Source organism: Nilaparvata lugens, chromosome 3 (assembly GCF_014356525.2).
Source record: "Nilaparvata lugens isolate BPH chromosome 3, ASM1435652v1, whole genome shotgun sequence".
Taxonomy (NCBI): Eukaryota; Metazoa; Arthropoda; class Insecta; order Hemiptera; family Delphacidae; genus Nilaparvata; species Nilaparvata lugens.
This window is the reverse complement of record NC_052506.1, coordinates 18265583-18288328: the sequence shown is the minus strand read 5'-3', so window position 1 is coordinate 18288328 and position 22746 is coordinate 18265583. Positions and strand designations below refer to the sequence as shown.

The following is a 22746-nucleotide window of genomic DNA, read 5'->3' as shown; positions in this document are numbered from 1 at the left end:
TCTTTTTGAAAAAAAACAAACATACATGAGCCATAAATTTATTGGTATGCTTTCTTACTCATTTGAAATGTTTTGAAGCTGTTGATGTTTTTGAGATGAAAAGCTTATAGCTGGTTGGATGATTCTATACAATGGAAGAGTTTGTGTGTAGAGAGTGAATCTCTCTTGGCGTCCCGCAAGGTTCCATATTAGGACCTTTACTGTTTCTATGTCACATTAAGGAGGTGATCCGAGGACAGGCATCTGTTTGTCTTTATGCGGACGATGCCAACATTATTTTTACGGGTAATACAGTACAGAATGTGGAGAAAACATCAGCCCAGGATCTAACAGCAATCAATAAATTTCTGAACAGCCGAAATCTCCTCCTAAATCCCAATAAGTCAGTAGTAGTCCTTATCTCAACTAGCAGAGGTATTTCAAGTCTAAACATTATATTGGATGATAAAATTTGGGAGCATTCAACTAGCACAAAATCCTAGGTTGGTGATTGATGAACATTGTTTTGTCATAGAACAATCATGTGCTGAAAGAAATATCACCAGGCCTGTTTGCTCTTAGGTGTATGGCCAATGTGTGTGGCCTAAATGCTCTAAAAGCAATCTACTACGCATTGGTTCATTCCAATATAGCTTACGGCCTGTGATGCACATCGAAAAGAAACTTGGACAAAATATTAGTTCAGCAGAAAAGAGCACTGAGAATTATCATGAATATTATTAAAAGGAGGGACTCTGTGAATCAAATTTTTTATCAGCTAGGCATATTGACAGTAGTCTATGGGCAATATATTTTTGACGTCATAATGTACTTAAAAAATACACTGATTTAGAAAAGAGAAGTACCTAGTATTTCACATAGTTATAATACTAGATCAGGAAGAATCGTACAGAGACATAATTTAGAATTTTTCAAAATGAAGACAACTCTCATGGGAGATAAATATTTTAACATGCTGCCCCGAAATTTAAAGTCCATAGAGGAGTTGACGATTTTTACAGCTAAGCTGAAGAAATATCTGATAAGATTGTCCTTATATTCATTTGAAGAATTTCTACAGATTTGATTGTGATTAATTTCTTATTGACTGTTTTGTTATTTTATTATATATGACGTTATTCAATGTATCTGTACTTTTGTTGAATAAAAATATTTGAATTTGAATTTATACATTTCAAGTGAATAACATGTTTAGTTTTTTTGACAGTTACAAAGGTCAGTCGTATTTAGGTGTGCTTGGCAATCAAACCAATTTGCATCAAATTTTGTATAAAAAATGGAATTAAGTGCTCCAAAACACTTGAAATGTTGACGGTGGCATACGGTGAGTCTACTCTTAGTGGTAAACCCCGTTTTTAAGTGGTAAAAGCTCTTCCAAGATGGCCGAGAAGATGCCAATGACAAACCCAGCTCTGGATGCCCCAGCACTACAACAACAGATGAAAACGTTGAAATAATGAACAAAAATGTTTTGGAAAATCATCAAATCATTATCAGAGAAGTTGCAGAAGATGTTGGCATATTGGTTGGCTCGTGCCATTAAGTTTTTTTATATTTTGGGCATGATAAACGTGTGTCAGTAAAGTTTGTTCCAAAATTGCTCAATTTCAAACAGAAGAACCATCGCATGACAATCGCTCAAGAGCTATTGGTGGATGATGTCAACGATGACCCAGATTTGCTCGAAAGGGTCATAACAGATGATGAAACATTGGGTATACGGCTATAAAGTCGGAACTAGGGCTCAATTATCCCAGTGGACGCACACTAAATCACTAAGACAAAAATCACAGAGCACACCAAAATATGTCTGACATTTGTAACTGTCAGAAACAAACTAAACATGCTATTCACTTGAAACTCTTAACATAAATGCTCAGGAAATGTTTACCAACGCAAAAAAAGAAACCAAATGAGCATTGCCCGAAAAACTCTTTGAACACACCTCGTATATCGATGAAAATCTTGTATAGACGATAACAGAATATCGATAACTTCGAGAGAAGACAATCATGCATTTTGGACTTTGATCTTGATAGGGATCTTGACACTGGGAAGCGACCAAATTCAAATTCAAATATTCTTTATTCCATACAAAATACAGATTACATTGTAATACAGAGCATGTTTTACTGGAATACCCCTACAAGACTATTCGTCTGAGTGTAGGGGGTGGGTTCCTGTTACAGTGGGTAGCCAATAGTCTATTCATAATATTTTATAGGTAATAGAATGTCCGACTTTGTTAACAAGAAGAAGGTAATTATAAGATAGTTTGTATTATAATTATGAAATTAAATATTACCTATTACATTGTTCATTGACGAAATTTCATAAACTGAAAAAGATTGATAAGAGTAACATATATACAGATTCGAGAATTGAAATATGAATAAATTCTTGAGATTGCATGAGTGGAATATATTTTGTATAACTTATTGTAATAAATAATGGTAGCTTCTCATATAAAAAATTACCGAGGAACAGAAACCAGCCGATTCCACAGTGACCATTAAAAAGAATATAGTAATGAAAATATGTAAATCTATTAGCGATTAAATAAAGTATGTGGTAAATATAAAGAGAAGAAAGGTAAGTTATGAAAATTTATAAGCTCTCAAAAATGAAAAAAATCTATGTATGTATAAGAAAAGCTATCAAATTAATAGAGATGATCTTAGTGCCAATAAACAGACTGAAGCAGGCTTTCTGACGACTCCCAGCCCAGGCGGTACAGCCACCCCTCCACCTTACGCTTGAATGCAGCCACACTGCATTCCACACTGCTGTTATAGTTGTAGGAAAATGCGTAAAAGTGTGGAATTATACATCAAATTGAAGAGAATTTAATGCTCTATAAGCTCTTGTTAGCATGGATTTTTCCGATTGATTTTTAAAAAGTTTTAAGAGCAAAAATATAAAAAAATGTAGACAAACGTGTGTTTTTCAAAAAATGTAATGATTCACATTCAAGAGCGGATTTCTCGAAAACTAGAAAAGATATAGAAGAAGTTGAGGAATGAATATTGTAGGAAATTGTGTGCGCTTTAATTTCGTACATAACAGAGTTATGTCCGTAAGGTACATAGTTTTCGAGTTAAATGCGAGAAACCAAAAAAGGTACCTTCGAACCACCCTCATCCCCTTAGCACAAGAGGTAAGGTAGGGGTGGGGACTTTTGATATGTTTACTTCCTTACTACCCTAAACAGAACTGCGGGGTCAAAAATTGTCTTTCAAACTTTTCCTTCTATAGCCTACTACCCTCTTTTGAGCATTCTCGCTCATTGCCTGGACTACAACCGGAACCGGAGAGGTCCTATTGTTCGAAAGTTTTAGCATTATATGAACATCTGAAGTGAACAGTCGATGCCTACGAAAAAGGTAAAAGTTAAAATTGAGGACGGGGTAGTCCATTCATTATTGGCGGGTAAGTTTATTACTTGTATTATAATCGATAATTATTAACTTAGTTTGTTATGACTATTTTATTAAATAAAATAAGTTATGTATGTGATCTATCCAAGAATGCCTTGACTTCAATTGGGAAATTGTAAATACTAACGCTTTGTTAATACTCCATAAGGACATGAACATAACATAAATTAATTTGTTCACATTATAATTGTAGAATAGAAGAGATCATATTATGAGCATGTTGGTTTTTTTTTGAGACATAACCTACTTTAGTGTGAAACCAAACAACTTCCAGTATTTTCACAGAATAAAATAGATTTCAAAAGTGTGCAACAAACTGCATGTATCGGTTATAAAAAAAATAATGGGAACACTAGCGGTGCGCCATAAAAAGCTGGTTTGGCAGCCATTTTGTGGTTCACCAGGAGCAGTGGATCTGGTCACAAAGTAGAAGGAAGCTTTCTTCTCTGTGATCTGGTTCTCCCAGAACGTACTCAATTTTTCTAACCTAAAAGTTTTGTTGATTGTTGTTTGTTCACATCATGTTGATTTATCTCCTGTTTTTGTTTTAGATTAGTGTGTGGAAATTTCTCAATTGAAATCAACTCTTATCTTATCAGTGCAATTCCTCATTATCATGCTTTTTTTAGAAATTATCAATAAAATTGCAAAACAAGTTTTTTACAAACTTAGTTTTTAAAACTGATGTGCTTATTGCGGAATTTTTTCAAGTGGACATGTTATCAAGATCTTAAACTTTACAATTCAGTGAGTGGTGTAAAAATGAATCAGATTAACAAATTTGATTATGTCAAATCTTTTGAAACTGAAGACCGATGTCTTCCAAATTGCTGGACTGTCGTGAGAATTGATGGTAAAAACTTTCATAAGTTTTGTGATCTCCATGAACTTCAAAAGCCCAACGACAAACGATCTCTGGAACTAATGAATAGATCGGCCGCTTGTGTAATGCAAGAATTCCATGATATCAACATAGCTTACGGTCAAAGTGATGAATATAGTTTTGTGTTCAGAAAGGATACTACAATGTTTAGCCGCAGGAAGGATAAAATACTAACGAATGTTGTTAGTTTATTTGCTTCATCATTTGCATATTTCTGGAGCACATACTTTGGCACTGAGCAGTTGTTATATCCACCGTCGTTTGACGGTAGAATTGTATTGTATCCAACAGATAAGAACTTGAGAGACTATTTAAATTGGAGACAGGCAGATGCGCATATAAATAATCTCTACAATACTGTATTCTGGTCTTTAGTCAACAAAAAGGGCTTAACAACAACAGAGGTTAGTTATATTTCACTTGATAGAAAATCTCCCAGGAATAATCTGAACACTTCAAATAATGAAAGTAATTTCTAGCTGCTTTGTTACTTGAATCCCTCTGGGTCCATAGATAGCTTATTAAATACTTTATGTCGTTGTCCTTGACTGGGGCTACCAGATAGACTGTCTCAAAGTTTAAAAAAGTGGCTCCTCGGTCAGTACAACCAATGAATAAATTGGTCTATTGATCAATTTCTGTCTTACAAGAGAGCAGAATCTTGTGTGAGGTGCTTTTTTTACTTCTATTGGGAGTCTTTTGTCAAATTTTATTGAAGCTGGTGGGAAGCCTCTCTGTGTACTTGCCAGCTTGAGGCAAGGGGTAATTGCTTGGGGGTACTCGCATTTTCTCATAAGTCTATGAAATGAGTAATACTTTCATTATTAAAGCTTTTGAGCCTATTAAGGCTCCATCAATTGTCACAAAAAAGGTCCATTGTTCTCAAGGCAACTCCATTTAAACCATATTATTCAAGTTTCCCCAAAAATGGGAAACATGGAAGACACAATCAACTGAGTCATAAAAATCAAGTTCTTATTTTATATTGCCTGAAGTATGGTCTCAACCAGGTGTTGAATTAGGCCGATAAATCGATCACAGTGCACATTTATTAAAGAACAAGTTATAGAAACTAATATACGGTTACTCTAGCAGTCTGAACAGTTCCTTATTGTATTAGATCAGTGTCGTTCTTGATTGAGAGAATGGCTGCTTGAGACAAGCTCTTTTAACATGAGGTTATGTTTCAAATCACTTTTAGTAGTTTGAAGCTTTCCATCAGCATTATTTCATATAGAGCATCTCCGTGACCTAGAACATTTGAAGTTTTCTGATCAGGTCCCTGGATTATGAATAACTGATGATTTACATAGTGCCTGTCGTCATTGTGATAGAATGGACAATAATTTTATAGGCTATAAGAAAGTAATATATAGCTTACTCACTATGACCTATAGCCAGAGAAGTGACAAAGAACTAGCAAACTTGTAATTCAAATTAGTATGCACAGTATTAAAAATATGTTCTTCTTTGTCTTGCAGGCTCAGGAGAGATTGAAGGGAACTCTGTCTGGCGAGAAGAATGAGATTCTGTTCAAGGAGTTTGGAATGAACTACAATAATGAGCCAGCCATGTTCAAGAAGGGGACCGTGTTAGTACGAAAACTGATGCGCGATCCCAGCTCTGATAAAACAAAGAAGATAACAATAGCAATGAACTGTGATATCATTGGAGATGCTTTTTGGAAAGAGAACCACGAAATTCTTGAAATGAAAACTTCGAACCTTTATGAAAATACTGAAAAATTCGTGACTTATTAGTAAGTTTCTAAAAATACCATCTATTTGAACTGTGAAGCTATCTAATAATATTCAGCTAGTAGTCCATAATAATTTTCTACTTCACTTGACATTTATGTTTATGATTATTAGACTTGTGATTTGTATTTTTGAATGCAAACTTCTTCCATACCTCCCAAATTCTACCTCTAATTTTAAGATCTGCTTCTTGCACAAGTATTTGAGTCATTCTCTTTTCACATCTTGCAACTAGTTGATCGAGTACAAGAACATGAGTCAAGTCTTTATGAAACGAATGTAAAATTTCTATAACTCCATTTTCAATTTACAGTCAACTATTAAGAAAGCATTCCAATTTTTTTCAAACCAATAGTTATTCAAATGTTTTAAACTCCGTTGCCTTATTGCAAAATGGCTTCACTACCAACGTTAGGGCAATTGAAGAACGATTTTAACATTTATCAGGAAATGCCCTTTATCATACAATTCAGTGCGCCAATTTTTAAACCTATAAAACTGAATAGGTGATTTTAAGAATTATGAGTGACTAGAAATTACCTTCCCTACAGAAAGGTGTATAGCTAAAATTTTTTATTCTTCTATTCCTTCTAGAAGTATAATACTTGAGAGTTGATTACGTGTGAAATGCATTTTCCCTTGATTTCAAGAGAAAAATTTAGTTCTAAAAATAAATAATTTAGTACTGAAAATAATTATTGAAATGCGAGTCACAAAAATTTAAGTAGGCTTTATTTTGGAAAAGATAAGAGATGAAATGTGATATATTACCACTTTAACATTACAGATGAATAAATTGGCAATGACAATGACTAAAACAAAAAAAAAAAAAAATGCTGCAATCTTTGTACAAGATTCCGTTTTTGAAAAAGATGAGTACTACAACACTATTAGACACTTAAATTCTTTAAACTTCTCATATCAAGAAAAAGGAATATTATAAATTAGTTAAATTTACATAGAGAATTAATTTTACTTAGTTTGATTCCACACTTCATTCCAATTATACACAGCTTCTGCTTTCTTCAATTTATTTCTGGCCATTAAGCAGCATGCACTCTAGGACAATAACTTGCACTAGCTATCGTAAATGTCGGGAACTCAAATGTACCTACATGGCATTTACAATTCCGTGTTGCCGTGACAACTAATGGAAGCTGCTAAGCTAATGTCCACATGCAAATGCCTAATGCTAATGCCTACTTCAAGATCGGATAACCAAAAATTTGATTATCAATGTGGAAAGTATGACCATTAATCTTTGGTATTTCTAACATGAATTGAAAAGTATAATATCTGTCTATCTACAGTAACCTACAGTAACACAGTAATAGTAATTAGTCATCACTAAAATAGGTCTATATAATTTGAATTATTCAATTTATGATCAATTGAATTCATAGAATGATTACTAGAATGACAATTACATACACATTTTATAAATATTCTCAGGACGTGAGTATAAAAACATAACATTCTTATTACTTTCTGGAAAAACATTGTTAAGAATAAGATAAAAATAGATAGGTATTAGTTACATCGTTGTATCATTTTCATAGAATATGATACACATATAGGCCTATCTCAGAGGGTTACAATATTTTGTGGCGAAGTTGAAGCGAGATTGAAACCACAGGACTTGGAAGATTGGAACAAGTTCTGAATAAACGGGTTCTGTGTCATCCAGATCAGCTACCGATCATATTTCTTGAGACCGATCTAAGATGCTGCTCTGTCATATCTCTTCCATCTTGGATCCAGTTAGCAGTGAACTACAGTGAAAGTAAGTTCCTCCAAAACTCTTAACACTTCTTTAAAGATTACCTTATATTGTGGGTATTTCCCAAATTTAATATTAAATCTAACATTATAAGGTAATGGAATTTTATTGTCAGTGGAAATTCCAAGTGCAATTAACAATTCATTACAAAACAAATGAAGTATCTTAAATTTGCAAATTATTATTCTAGTTGAACTTTGTTAGTGAAAAAACACATTTATAGCAAATTTGCTTTGACAATATTGTTTGGAATTAATATATATTACGAAGAGGACCAATTTTTAAAACTATTACTGTTGTTTCCTTGTTATTTATTGACAAATTGTTGACATATTTGCATGATTCAAATTGCATGATTTTATGTAAAAAGTTTTTTGTTATTGACAAATTATTGACATATTTGCATGATTCAAATTGCATGATTATATGTAAAAAGTTTTACATAAAGTGATCCATTAAGAGAATGTCGTTCTCTTGTCATTGGCATATCTTAGAAGAATCGATAAAATGAAATGAATGTACAGTACTCTTTCATAAAACTTTTCACTTCTTTAAAAACAACACAAAACCTTTTTTAAATTAAAAAAATGAAATTCACTACCGGTATATATTGCCAATCATAATAATCCCATTGTCAAGTAGCTCTGGATATTAGTAATCACTCTTTGGAAAATCACCTATTATTTGCCACCAAAACAAACTGTTTCGGTTATTATGGTTTCAAACAATACGGTAATATAATAGTTAGTTATTGCTGTTGATTTCTATCAATCAATTCAAATCCAATTGAAGAATCTAGGCTAAATGTCAAGTATAGACCTAGGCCTATAGCGTAAACCCACCGCTTGCTTTGTTGAAATTTGAGCATTTTAAATACTATTGTATCATGTTCAATGATAAGTCTATTGTCAGCTCTGTTCAAACGTTGAGAGATTGCTCCAGTATCATTCACTTTTATCCTAATAGTCCAGTCAAATGGTTGTTTTTTCAGGAAACAGCCCCGAAAGAATTTTTCTCGACGATTCTATATGTATTTTGGGGCGCTGAATTCGAATCTGGAATTTGCTGACACGCCAGAGGGTGGCTTCACCCCCAAAACCCCCCAATATGCGAGATTGTGGAAATGATTGACGTATCAAAAATTTTTTGCATATTCAAAGTTGCGTATCTTGTGAAACACTTGAGATAAAAAATCGAAAAAGTAATCATTGTTGTAGAGAATTTTCTCCTCTTTCCGCTCCCATGAATCGTTTTCCTGATTTCAATACCGTTCAAAAGTTACAGCTGATTAAAAAATGATAATTTTCATTTTCTCATTTTTTCTGCAATTTTACTGTTATTCAAGAGTCTCTAAAACGAGTGAGGATCAATATAGAAACTTGCGATTGGTTTCAAATGAAAGAGAATTACATGGTCTATAAGCTACGTTGCCTTAAACCCATCTTGCATGACTGTTTATTATCGAAAAACTGTCTAGACCGTAAAAATGAGGAAAATATCGCAAATTTCTTGATTTTTTGAATCAAACGTATCTTACCTCACGATTATATTTTTACAAAATTTATTCACCTCACATGAAAGAAGAGATTATGTTTTTCAAATCAAGACCAAGTACCATTTTTATCATTCCGGGTTACCGAGATATACAGTATTGAATATAGAAATTTTTCTGTGTATTTAAATAGGGGCTAAAATACACTAGAAGTGGATTTTTTATTTTTTCATTAAATTTCAATTATGATAATGATTTTGAACCGCCTTGACGAGCTGAGAAGAATGAGCTGTAGTACGAGGAGATCTGATCATTCTGTCAAAAGTTATAAGTGTTTAAAGTTTTGATCCTTGACGTATCCTTATGACGTACCCCCCACTAGGAAATACTGAAATTAAATGTTTCTAACGGGTGAATCTCATAGAAAATAACCCGCGTGAGATGATTTCAGCCGAAATATGTTTTTTTTTTTGTTAGGAAGGTCTTGAAAAGGTATTATAATGAAAAATTTGTATTTTGGCTGTAGGACATGATTTTCTACTTTTGGGTATATTCCCCCTCCCCCACTACTAAATTCGAAAATTCCTAAGGAATCCTGTTCATAATGAATTGTTCTTTCACGTGATGTGTGGTTTTTTATCTATACTAGAAAAATATCCATGTTGTATATGGTAGAAGTGGTAGGTTTGCATAATTTTGAAAACCCCTTAAAAAATACTCCTTTTTTGAAAATTCGTAGCTCCGGAACCAAGAATGGTAGAATCCTGCGCGACGACTCAATTTATTGGACATTTTATTCTCCTTATTTTGTCGAGAATGATTTTTCTTGAGAAACTCAAGGTTCACGAGATAAAATGGAAAAATTGAAAAAAGTCCGTAATTTTGGGGGTTTTTGGGATGAAGCCGCCTTCTGGCGTGTCAGCAAATTCCAGATTCGAATTCAGCGCCCCAAAATACATATAGAACCGTCGAGAAAAATTCTTTCGGGGCTGTTTCCTGAAAAACGACCATTTGACTGGACTACAATTATATCTAACACTTTTATGTTTTTAATTTATCATAATGTTATCAAAATTTGTACTGAAATTTTTCAATTTGTCTTCGTTTGTATTATATTTGTATTGATTTTTTTCTTCGATTTGTATTGAAATTTGTTTGTACTATTGCAAATAAACTATAACTTGAAGGAAACCTGCACATAGCCTGCTCACAGCCAACAAACGTTCATCCACAAAACGCATGCAATGTTTTTCAGTACAATGTTCACAGTGTCTGTCATCAGCTTAATTTAGAAGTATTATATTCACTTTATATCACTGAGACTGCTTGGTGCTATAATCTACAACTAAGTCTTCATCTGATAATGTTTCAAATAAGGCTTGTTTCAAAACATACTGGGCTCTTTCTATTTGTATTATGTAAAAAAATCTTCCCCATTTCTCAATTTTCGAGATTTGTTCTCATTTTGAATAATTTTAAATATTCAAGTTTGAATAGTATAGTATATTTATTTATTTATTTGTTGATACAATTACAAATCATATGAATATGATCGGGATAGAACAACAGGCATAGCCCAAAAATATTCTGTTCCTAAATTTTGATAAATTATAACATGTCCGAAAAAATAGGTTATGTTCTTACTGTGGAAAGTTAAAAAGCTATAGTATAGTAAAAGTATAGTTTAATAATCTAATATAATAGAATATTTTTAAATATCCAACTCTCATGAGATTTTGCAAGATAGGTGATGATGAATAGTCGAATTATCATTTTAATAGGTTGATACTGGTCGGCGTTTGCTCTTAGGATGGATAAATGGTTGGGTCAAGTGGCGGTGGTGACTGGGGCCAGCTCGGGCATTGGGGAGGCCGTCGCTGAGGCATTGGTGGAGCATGGAATGACTGTCGTAGCTCTGGCCAGGCGAGAGGAGAGACTCAAGGTAAAACTAAAAAAATTCACAGATTATTGCATCCATATTGTTTAAGACTACCGTACATCATAAGATTTCAGGAGAGGAATAATCGAGTAATTTGAAGCGTGTCAAATTTGAATATTTTATACTTAATTTTATTATTCCAATTTAGTTGAATTTAGAAAAAGGATTCATAAATTTAATTCTCATTATTATGAGGTAATAATTGAGTTGAATTCAGTAATAATTATAATTGAGTTGAATTCAGTAATAATTATAATTGAGTGAGTAGATATTTAATATAATCAATTATTGAACAATGAACATAAGTTAATTTAATATGTGTGTTCCTCTCTCATAATATAGGTCGCTATTGACTCTCAAGTAGTGCCTCTAAATTTTGCTGAAGCGTTTCAAATTTGAAAATTTGATACCTACTTTATTTTCTCATTCCAATCCAGTTCAATTAGGAAAAATACTATAAAAGAATTTAATCTATAAGCTTCTGGAGAATGGGCAGAGGCTCAAGGTAAAAGCATAGAGAGTATATTGCGAGTATATTTTCTCTATTATGTAAATGATACCAAAAACAAAAAAATACAATTTAACGTATTTTTACTCATGGTGATACTAGGATTGAAATAAGTTCTATTTTATTTCGTCATATGAAGCTTAAGGCGGTTAGGTACACATTTTTATTTTTATTTAAATTGGATAATATTTTTCAATAAAATTGTTAAGATCATTAAGAGTGAGAAAAAGTGGCAACTGAAATTTTTAAATGGTCTAATAAGCGAGTTATGGGTTGTTGAAGTGCTAAACTCAGTTTTCTTTCCAGATCATTAACGGTTTCGAAATTTCCATTGGAGTTTTTTTATACATTAAGTATATTATTGGCTTTGCTCTAATATGCGTTTCTCCGCGATTAATGCCATAATGATCAACAAGTTATCAAATTTACAAAAATGTTACTTTTTTATTTATGTACGATATGGGGAATAAAATGTTTTAGTTTGGAAAGATACATTTTTTGAATTTTTAAGAGAATTTCTAATAATATAGTCGAAACCGTTTATGATATGGAAAGAAAACGGAATCTAGGAAGTTATCACTTCAACAACCCATAACTCGCTTATTAGACCACTTACAAATTTCAGTTGCCACTTTTTCTCACTCTTTTAATGATCTTAACAATTTAATTGAAAAATATTATCCAATTTAAATAAAAATAAAAATGTGTACCTAACAGCCTTAATATTAATGTCGAATAACGAAGAGGGTTGATATTCATAAGTATTTTATTGAATGATATTTTCTATCGCGGACTAGCAGGTAACCCGTGCTCCGCAAGGGTCTATTTTAAAACTTGACAAACTGCAAAACTTGACGTAATGAAATCTTGATGAATTGAAAATAGGCTTATAACTTTCCCTCGGAATTAATAATGAATTAATAATCTATATGCCAAATTTTAAGTTAATCAGTCCAGTAGTTCAGACGTGATGATGCGTCAAACATAATTTTCCTATCCCGTACGTGTGTAAGCCAGTTCTTTTCTTTATTATCGTATAGATAATGCCCTCATGAACCTTTTTTCTTGTGCGTTGGTAATGGAAAGTGGTGAATTTTTGAGATGACCAAGAAACGTCTATACCATCCGAAGTAGCCCGAAGTTTGTAATGCTCTTTACTAGATCAACCCGGCCGGAATTTTATCCACTAGATTTAATATACTGTAATACCAAATATACGTTTTTGGTAGGCAAAAAAATGTTGATCCATTTATTTTTTACTCTTTTGAACAGTTTTTCAGTATTTCAATTGCATAACCTCTACGTTCTCAATATTGTCAGTAATCTCGGATATTGGATTAAAAATGGGATCAATTTTAATTTTCTGTTTCCTTCTAGTCGCTGGAAGCCAGGTTGGAAGGCAAAAAAGGAAAGCTACATCCTCTGAGAACAGATATCACCAACACTGAGGACATTACAGCTGCTTTAAAATGGATTGAGAGCAATGTGGGCGCTATTCATGTTCTTGTCAATAATGCTGGCATTGTTATCAAGAAATCTTTCTCAGGTAATAATTCATCCGCACATATTTTCACAACAAAATCAGTGAAATTGAGTATTTTGATCTGTATACTCAAACTATGGCTATGTTCACTCATCGAGTTGTAGGCCACATTTGAATGATTGTAGGTTCAACATGTTCTCTCGAAACTTATTCTATCATGTTATTGTTTTATAAAGATATAAAAGCATATAACGAATGCATTAATACAATAATTCAAGTTTTTAACAACAAAGTGGACTGTACACAAGTGATTGTTTGTAAAACAAATGAATATTTTGCCTATCAGTTTTGTTTTACACTTCATCAAAGAGATATCAGCCTCAATTATTCATTACGGTACTGTAGGCTTTCTATGATGATAAAAATATTACTATCAATTTTGGTGTCTATAATTTTATGGACTTTTCCATATATATATATATATAGTAAAGAAAACCAGGCTGATCTGAGATTTGATGTATGTTATGATTATAGTTTCAAAACTTATCAGAATCATTCCATAAATTACTGTAGTCTATCACCTACATTGCACTCAAACAGCAAGAATAATATTTTGATGAAGTCTGATTCGTCTTGATAGGTTGAAAAATATCAGTACTATTTTCTTAATTTGACTGTTGAGGAAGGGTCTGTCCACAAGTTCATGATTGATTTATATTAGAGAACTTTTCGTGTTTGATTCATTTTTACTTTATATTTTTGTGAGTGTGTTAAACATAATCAGTGATAGGCTATAGCAGCTGCGAATAGTGATAGAACATATTTTTTCACAGAGCTGGAAGATGAGGATCTATTGAAAGTGTTCAATGTGAATCTTGTTTCTTTGAGCATCATGACAGCACGTGTATTGAAAGTTATGGAGTCCAATAATATTGAGCTGGGTCATATTTTCAATATGAGCAGGTACGGTACTGTGAAGAAATAATTTTAAAATAAACCTAGTCATATTGCCTCAAGGGTACCAACCCAAGAATATTTCATAGATACCCAAGGTTATCTACCTTGATATGTTACCCAACTTGTAAGCATTGCTCATGTCCGTTCTTTCATTTGGGCGGCGTGAGAACTCATGAATTTCATAATGCTATAAGATATTTCTCAAGGTATTTCAAATAACAGATAAATTGAAGAATTCAACTCGAATTTGAAATTGTGAAAAAATGAAAGAATTCTTAACGAATTTATCGTAAGCTTTATCTGTCAAGTTTGGGTAGTAGAGAGGACTTTGAAGCTCCACGTGATGAAGAATATTTTAATTTCATTTGAGAAAGATAATCAGAATATGTTATATATGACAATTGGGCATTATTAATCCAAATTTAACATTAGAAATAATTGCTCGTTCAGTTTTAATGCAACATGCCTTTTCATGAGATCGTTGAGAATTAATTCTATTATTTGGTACTTACTAAATCATTGAATTAAATCACAAAATGGAAACTTGTTCAACCATATTGTACTATTGGAATTTTTATGAATAAGGAACATCCATCCTCATTTCTTTTGTTTATCTGCCTACCGTAATTTATAGTAGACCTATCTTTCCTGAAAGAAGTTGAACTGTAAAACTAGCTTCTCTGTTTCAATTCCTCAACGTAAAACAAACATAGAATGGAATTTAATGCTGCTCAATTTGACTGGTTTTAGACTCAATTGTTAAAAATTTGACTGGTGACAGTGGTTTATTTATGTATTTATTCATTTTTTTATTTAGGCCTATTCTTTTTATGTTATATATTTATTGTATAGATGTTGGGTACTTCAGGAAATTATATTTTATTTGTCTTTTTCAGGTTTTATTATTATTTCTTTTTTGTTATTTACTATTGCTCTAATTCTGTTTGTGTGAAATTGCAAAAAGACTTATTATTTTTTATTTTAGTTACCAAAATTAAGTGACTGTCTCGTTCATATTATTATGTACAATAACAATAGTGTAGAACTTTAACCACAGCTGTTAAGCTACTGAAGTTCTTTTCTTTTTTTTCCATCATGATACTGTTTCTTTATAATAATTGCATTGTAAAAATATTTGTAAAATATGTCAATGTTGTGAATAAATTTCAATTTCAAAAAAAAAAATTGTCGTCATCAAAGACAATACCATCAACTTGGTGGACCCTATAAGATTGAATTCGCAACATTTTCATAAACTTGTCATGAAGAGGAAGTCAATTTATCATTTTTTAATGATCTATCCTATATTTATCATTTTTTATTTCAATCTGTTTGTAGTTACATTTGTTATCTTGTTTTCCACTTATCAATCAGATTATCGATTGCAATTGTCCTTTGTTAACAGCGTGAACGGACACGTAAGCCATCCACTGCCAGAATTTGTGTCCTACTTTGCTTCTAAAAGAGCTGTTAATGCCGTTTCGGAAGGAATAAGATCAGAAATTGCCGCATCAGGACTACGGGTCAAAGTGACGGTAATTGATTCAAATTCTATTATATTTCAGTTTTTTCCTAAAGTGAATGGATTGGGATATTTACGGCGTATCAGATGGGAAATACCAGCTATCCTATTTTAGTTATGGAATTTATCTTTTATTATATCACCCTGTAAACCGCATTTTAGTTCTACAGATGGAAATTAGGAAGCATTCCTGACCGGCAATTAGGAGGTACTGGGTTCGATTCCCGGGCTGACAAATAATTTTTGAATAATAGTGCTCATCGAATTTCCATCTAGCTGTTTACTCTGTTGTCAATATTTGCAGTAGCAGAAGTAAACGCATTTTAGTTGTTTTTATTGGAGATTAGTTTTCTCAATTATTAAGCCTAAAGTTGAGTTTACACAAAAGTTGTTAACAAAATGTTTTTTCCGTCCTTATAAAATCTATTGGATTGAACATAATAATAATTCAACATAATAATCTTTATTTTGCAGAATCTGAGTCCAGGCGTAGTGTCGACTGAGATGCTCTCAAATGTTGGACTGGATAAGCTTCCTCCCGGATTTCTTCCGATGCTTCAGCCAAAGGATGTTGCCGATGCTTTGATTTATACCTTATCCACACCACCCAATGTTGTGGTAAGTAGAGCTGATGCTCGACAAAATTCTATGATCTTTGAACAAAACAATTAATTGTACAGTGAAGTAAATAATTTTGTTAAGTTTTAAGGAAATTTGGAAAACAATTTTTATTTGAAAAATTCAAAAAAGTGCGTTTGTAAATACTTTAAATCAATACACATTATGTACATCTAAGTTCTACTGTTAATTTTGTCAACAATGTAGTAGGGTTTATCACAATTCATTCGTTAATTTTTCAACTTGAGAGAAATTGAGCGAACTTTTGTATTCTAAACTCAAATATTATTTACAAGACCGGAGTCTGTAAATTTGATAAAATCCCATATTTAGATATAAAATATTATGAATGATAGAATAGTTGTAATAACTGCATAGAACAAAACTAATTATTGCAGATGACCTTGGAATTTGTAAAGTTGACCAATGAATTCAATCATTCAAGCACAAATCATACAATAATCGTGAAAGAACAACAGGCGCAAGGCTGAAGGTTAATTCGTTTGTGCTCTACAAGCATGTGTGCTTTACTTATCGGCCTACCCTCGTAAAACTGAGCATCACATGATGTAGGACGTAGGATACTGGTATTACAAGTAAATAGCCTACAGCAATTTCATGCTTAAAACCTTTGAAAATATTTATAATACTCTAAGTTTTCTATTGTATTAGAGACTAGTCGATATTAAATAAAGACATTTTTGAGAATACACTATCTAAATGCGAAATGGCACTCACTCACTCACTAACTGACTGACTCACTCACTCGCAGAACTAAAAATCTACCGGACCAAAAACGTTCAAATTTGGTAGGTATGTTCAGTTGGCCCTTTAGAGGCGCACTAAGAACGGATTTGGAAAAATTTCCAAAGATACGCTCAAAATCTGCGTTTTCCAGCGTTTTTTTAGCATTTTCCCAGCTTTATCAAGAACAAATGAACAGAAAATGTTCAAATTTAGTACAGAAGCTCAGCTATGGTGTAATAATGTTAGAAGGAATTTGCAATAACGTCAAAAATACGGCTAAAATTAGCGTTTTTCCGGCGTTTTTTTTTTTGCTTTTTCTCAAATTTATCGAGAACAAATGAACAGAAATTGTTCAAATTTAGTAAAGAAGCTAAGCTAGGGTGTAATAATGTTATATTAGAAGGAATTTGAAATAACGCCAAAGATACGCCCAAAATCAGTGTTTTCCAGCGTTTTTTGCGCTTTCTCAGCTTTATCGAGAACAAATGAACAGAAAATGTTCAAATTTACTACAGAAGCTCAGCTGGGGTGTAATAATGTTGTGTTAGAAGGAATTTGAAATAACGCCAAAGATACGCCCAAAATTAGCGTTCTTTTTTGCGTTTTCTCAGTTCTTTCATCAAGTAATAGACAGAAAATGTTGAAATTTGGTACAGAGGTTTAGCTAGGGTCTAAAAATTTTGTGATGTGATGACTTTAATATTTCATCAAAGATACGCCCAAAATCAACGTTTTTCTCAGATTTTCTGAGTTTTCTCACGTTTTTCAATAATTTTATTGATGGAAATATATTTAAAAAAAAATCAGTACACAGGTTTAGCTGAGGTGGAAGAATTTTGTTCGCCAAAGATACGCCGATATAGTAACAGGTGTTTTTACCAGCGTTTTTCTGACATAAAACGTTCAAATTCAGTACAGAGGTTCCGCTGAGGTCTACAAATTGAGAGGCCTTCAATATTTCGCCTATGATATGCTCAAAACTGGCGTTTTTCAACGTTCTAGACGGATATGTCGAGCGAAGCGAGCCTGACGGCGTGTTATCGTATATGAAGAAATACTGTATTATAAAAAATATACACTATAGGAAAAATTGTTTTATTTTGGAAATAAAACTTATTTTTCTGTTCATCTCACCACTTTAAGAAATAAATTGATTGTTACCTGAATCCACAAACTAATTAATCCATTGATTTGCTTATACGTTGACAGTTACACTCCTTTGTCAGATCTCCTTCACTGAAACAATGCCGCTCATCAACATGCTTCCAGTTTACGCCACTTCTTATACTATTTTGGTCCACTGAAAACATAATTTACAATATTTATTATTTGTTTTAGGTATCAGAGCTTATAATACAACCGATGGGAGAGACAATATATCGACCACCTCCGCCAATGCCCCAATGAATGTCAACAATGACTTCAATGGCTCCAATTCAATAAACTATTACTCATTATCTGATAGAACTGAAACTTATGGTTTTTTGGTAACCATTTATTGAGATGTTGTGGATCCATTATTTTTCCACTTATATACTAGAAACATATATATTTTAAGTTACATTGTAAGTAAAAATAAAATTATACTTTCATTTAGTATTTCATTAAGTATAATATTACTCTGTATTTAAAATAATATAAAACTATACAGTGTCAAATTCAGACTATTCTTGTGGCCTATTCAGACTGATTCACAGATCTAAACCAGAAGGCTATATCACTTCTTAATAATAGTGTTCTGCAATGAAATTATCTCCAATTTCTGTGTGGTTTTAATAATAAAAATTAATCTTTCAGCAAATTTGTCCCACTTTATTCTTCCATATATATTTTATTGTAGCCTTATCTTATAAAAGTTCAACATGAAATATTCACCAAACCATGTCAGTATACCTCTTACTCTTTATATAATATTTTTGGTGGGTTGGGACTATTAAATAATGTGTTATTAACCAAAGCTGCATCAGTTTCCTTAAAATTAGTTTTTTTTTGAATATTCATAAGTTCATATATTGAGCTATCGTATTTGAAAATGATCGAATGTGAGACCTGCCTACTCGATGATACACTTATTCTTCACCAAGACCAGCGGAGCCGGATAGGTTGTGTCAAAAATAATAAGAATATAACTTTTCTTGAAGCTAGTCATGACTATAAACTTGAGTTATCAAGATGGCATGGTCTCTGTGACTTCGAAGAAGTTATTTGAAATACGTTAAAATGAATTGAATGTGTTTCAAATTCAATCTCTAGTAAGTATTGCCCAATGTTTCGCAAGATTTCTGTTCATCTTTTATCATCATAGACTACTTTCTAAGAGTTTCACTCAGTTTTTGGTAGGCAAGGAAACTAACAGAGGTCAGAGGAGTAACAGTGTGGGTGCCAAGGTTTATAACCAAGAAATCTATTTTTTTAATTATAGTAGGCCTACAACTTACATAATATCAGTAAATAATTTACTAAACAATAGAATTTTTTTAAGTTTATGTGTATAACTAATGTTGAATTATACAATAGTTCAATACCGGTAATACTATATAATGATTCTTGGAAATCGTTACTTGCTAATGACACTAGAGACTGTTGAAGATCTGTATTTCCCAAGGTGAAATTATCAGACCATTCATTTTTCATCATTTTTTAAAATAATTTATTCATTTACATTGTTGAATCATCACATCAATTATTAGACTTGTCACTTTTTTCTTTGTAAGTGAATGTCAATGATCTCGTTTCATAAATAATCTTACATGATTCATATAGCATTGTAATTTGGAACAATTCGACCACTCGAGCTCTTATTGAATTGGTGAAACATTTAATTGTTTTTATGGTGAATCATCGACAAGTTCTTTGAAATTTGTTGTACGTTTGGTAATGAATATAATATTACGTTCTTGAACATAGTTGACAAGCTACTTCCGCTAAAAAGAACTTGAGATAACGCCTCTTGAAATTTCAAGCCTACGCTAAGTTGATCTACATCAACTTTTCTCAATATTAATACCAAAAATTATCATTCTAAACGGAAATCGTACTTGAAGTATATCAGTTAAATTTGATTTATTCCCGATATTATTCATAATGAAGCGTCTTAATTCATTGAGGTTTTGGCATCGTTCGGAAAGCAGCTCAGACAAAAGCACTTCATTTTAAACATCACTATAAAACAGGCAACAGCCCTACTAAATTTCAGGTAAATTACATTGTTTCATATTCTATATATAATATTTTCTATTTAAAATAGGCATACAAAGTAAAAAACTTGCGTAGGTACATTTTATAAATATTAGGTGTAACCGTGATAGTATTTTATTGAATTTAGTAAATGATCGAAATACGCTACTGAAATTTCACAACAAAATATATATTAAATAAATACTGTATATATATGCAGCGATCTAATCTGAGTCGACCAAGACCAAGATAAATGACATGGCATGACACTTTTTTGGTAATATTCGGAACTTATTAGAAAGATGGATTATTTCGATTTGTACTTATCTACTTTAGAAGGCACGAAACCTTTTCTAGTTCAATAGCCCGTAATCATCACTCGAAAACTCTTCTAAAATATGAATTAATTCAATTATTGAAAACATAAAATGTACGCTTGTTCGGTAACGGAGTGTGATTATGAATTTATATAGATACCTGGGATGTGAAAACAGCCTATATCGATTTTTTTCAATTTATGAAATACGGTACAGCGAGTACCTATCGGTGCTTGAATAAGTTATTGACTCTTGATTTTTTTCTAATTAAGTCAAATAAGCCATGAAGAAGCAGAATTGATGTAATAATCACTTCTTTATTAAGTAAACTTTTTTTAGGTTGGGTAGAAGTTGAATTGATATTGGGGAAGTTATCCATATTGAATAAAAAGACTCCAATAACTTTGTCGCAATCATAAATTTATAAAAAATATCATTATACTACCGGTATTCGTTGTTCAATTTAAAGTAAAATATCAATCAGTGGTGAACTAAAAGTTAATTTTTATTTGTAAGTTAGAAATTATCTTGAGTCTTCGAATCAATAATTAAAATTTCAATGTCAGCTCTCAAACATTGAACTCTAATAATTCTGTTTATCACTGAGAAATGAATTTCTTTTACTAAATTGGAAAAATTGCAGATTTGGTCAGAAACTTGTTGTGTTATTCATGTGTCATTGTACTTGATACATAACTGAATACAAAAACAAATTATAAACAATTAATGACATTATTTATTACCTAATATTGATATTTTTCAACAGGGACCTATTGACTCTCGTGCTGTTTTCAAGAAGGATACCGTAGTGAAGAATATTTCGAATTGACGAGACATGCCTTGATTTTCCGTAACTTGATGAGGTAAATAATTGACTATTGAAGTAGCATCTTTGAATCGTTTAATTTGTTTCTTATTAAATTTATGTCCTCATTTCGTGCTTACCTCATACCGTCTCTATATAATTTCCCCTTTTAAATTATTATGATTTCAATTTTTCTTTGATATTAGTAAAAATCTGGGCAAACTTCTCTAAAAAGACCCCACTCAAGCGCTTTCAATTGGAAATTATTGAAAAAAGGCTTATGGATAAATTTAAATAATTGCCATTTCTCAATAGAAAAGAGAGTTTTTGTGACACTGTTACCCAAAATTCATTCAGTTTTCAGGAGATTTGAAAGCTTTTCTCGGAATGATCTCAAATTGACTGAGCTCATCCTAGCAGCTTATGATTTACATTTTCCCATACTAGTGAGAAATATATTATCATGACAAGGAATGTAGTGTGAGTGGGCCACACCAGGTTTTTTGACAAAAGAAACGTCATCATTCCTTAGTGTTTTAGCGTTATTGTTGGGTGAGCACCTCGCAGTTAAAGCTTAGCATTTATTTCAAACATTATAGTTATAAGGTATTGAAAAATAGACAACAATTTTACTAAATTTACGAGCTCTCTAACAATACTGTAGGACATTGTTCCTGGGTAACAAACATATCTAAATATCATATTTAAATTGTCCAGAAGTCTTCAGTTACTCACACAGAGGTCATTTTGCTTTTTTCACTTATTTTTCTTATAAATAATGGTTAAACATACGAAATTGAACCTTTGCACAGTCATTTATAGCAACTAGACAAAGCTACAAGAAATTATGATAATTTTTCAAATTCATAAAACAAAATGGCGGCCATTTAAATGTTGTTTCTTAAATAACTCAGAAGTTGTAAGCTCTACTTTGAACTCTAAATTCTACTGCTAATTTTGTTTCCAATGGGGGGGGGGGTGTTGGTAGGGTGTATCATAATTCATTCGTTGATTTTTCATCTTGAGAGAAATTGAGCGAACTTTTGTATTCTAAACTCAAATTATTTAAAAGACCGGAGTCTGTAAATTTGATAAAATCTCATATTTAGAAATTTAGATATAAAATATTATGAATGATAGAATACCGGTAGTTGTAATAACTGCATAGAACAAAACTAATTATTTAGATGATCGTAAAGTTGACTAATGAATTCAATCATTCAAGCACAAATCAAACAATGATCGTGAAAGAACAACAGGCGCAAATAAGGCTGAAGGTTATTTAATTTGTGCCCTACAAGCATGCGTGCTTTACTTGTCGGCC

The 22746-nt window shown here is 32.1% G+C and overlaps 2 protein-coding genes across 6 annotated transcripts; both read left to right on the top strand.

Moving 5' to 3' along the window:
* Positions 1–3878: 3878 nt before the first annotated feature.
* On the top strand, positions 3879–6205 carry LOC111054802 (probable tRNA(His) guanylyltransferase). Its single transcript, XM_022341902.2, has 2 exons — positions 3879–4724; positions 5802–6205. The coding sequence occupies exons 1-2, from the start codon at positions 4122–4124 to the stop codon at positions 6078–6080; spliced, it is 882 nt and encodes a 293-aa protein (XP_022197594.2). The 5' UTR covers positions 3879–4121; the 3' UTR covers positions 6081–6205.
* Positions 6206–7597: 1392 nt separating this feature from the next.
* On the top strand, positions 7598–18924 carry LOC111054803 (farnesol dehydrogenase). 5 transcript variants are annotated; one of them, XM_039423155.1, is made up of 7 exons: positions 7598–7860; positions 11159–11291; positions 13174–13342; positions 14113–14242; positions 15642–15771; positions 16233–16376; positions 18462–18924. In XM_039423155.1, the coding sequence occupies exons 2-7, from the start codon at positions 11160–11162 to the stop codon at positions 18528–18530; spliced, it is 774 nt and encodes a 257-aa protein (XP_039279089.1). In that variant the 5' UTR covers positions 7598–7860; position 11159; the 3' UTR covers positions 18531–18924. The 5 variants fall into 5 exon arrangements, with proteins under 5 accessions (XP_039279089.1, XP_022197595.2, XP_039279088.1 ...); XM_022341903.2 differs by having other exon boundaries at positions 7603–7860; positions 11131–11291; XM_039423154.1 differs by having other exon boundaries at positions 7842–7909; positions 11131–11291.
* Positions 18925–22746: the final 3822 nt, after the last annotated feature.

Excerpts from the sequence above, each read along its gene's own strand:
- LOC111054802 (XM_022341902.2), top strand. The coding sequence starts at position 4,122 with ATGTGCTTATTGCGGAATTTTTTCAAGTGGACATGTTATCAAGATCTT. Across the intron at positions 4,725-5,801 it reads AGGGCTTAACAACAACAGAG|GCTCAGGAGAGATTGAAGGG; the intron begins GTTAGTTATATT and ends TTTGTCTTGCAG.
- LOC111054803 (XM_039423155.1), top strand. The coding sequence starts at position 11,160 with ATGGATAAATGGTTGGGTCAAGTGGCGGTGGTGACTGGGGCCAGCTCG. Across the intron at positions 13,343-14,112 it reads TATCAAGAAATCTTTCTCAG|AGCTGGAAGATGAGGATCTA; the intron begins GTAATAATTCAT and ends ATTTTTTCACAG. Across the intron at positions 15,772-16,232 it reads GACTACGGGTCAAAGTGACG|AATCTGAGTCCAGGCGTAGT; the intron begins GTAATTGATTCA and ends TTTATTTTGCAG.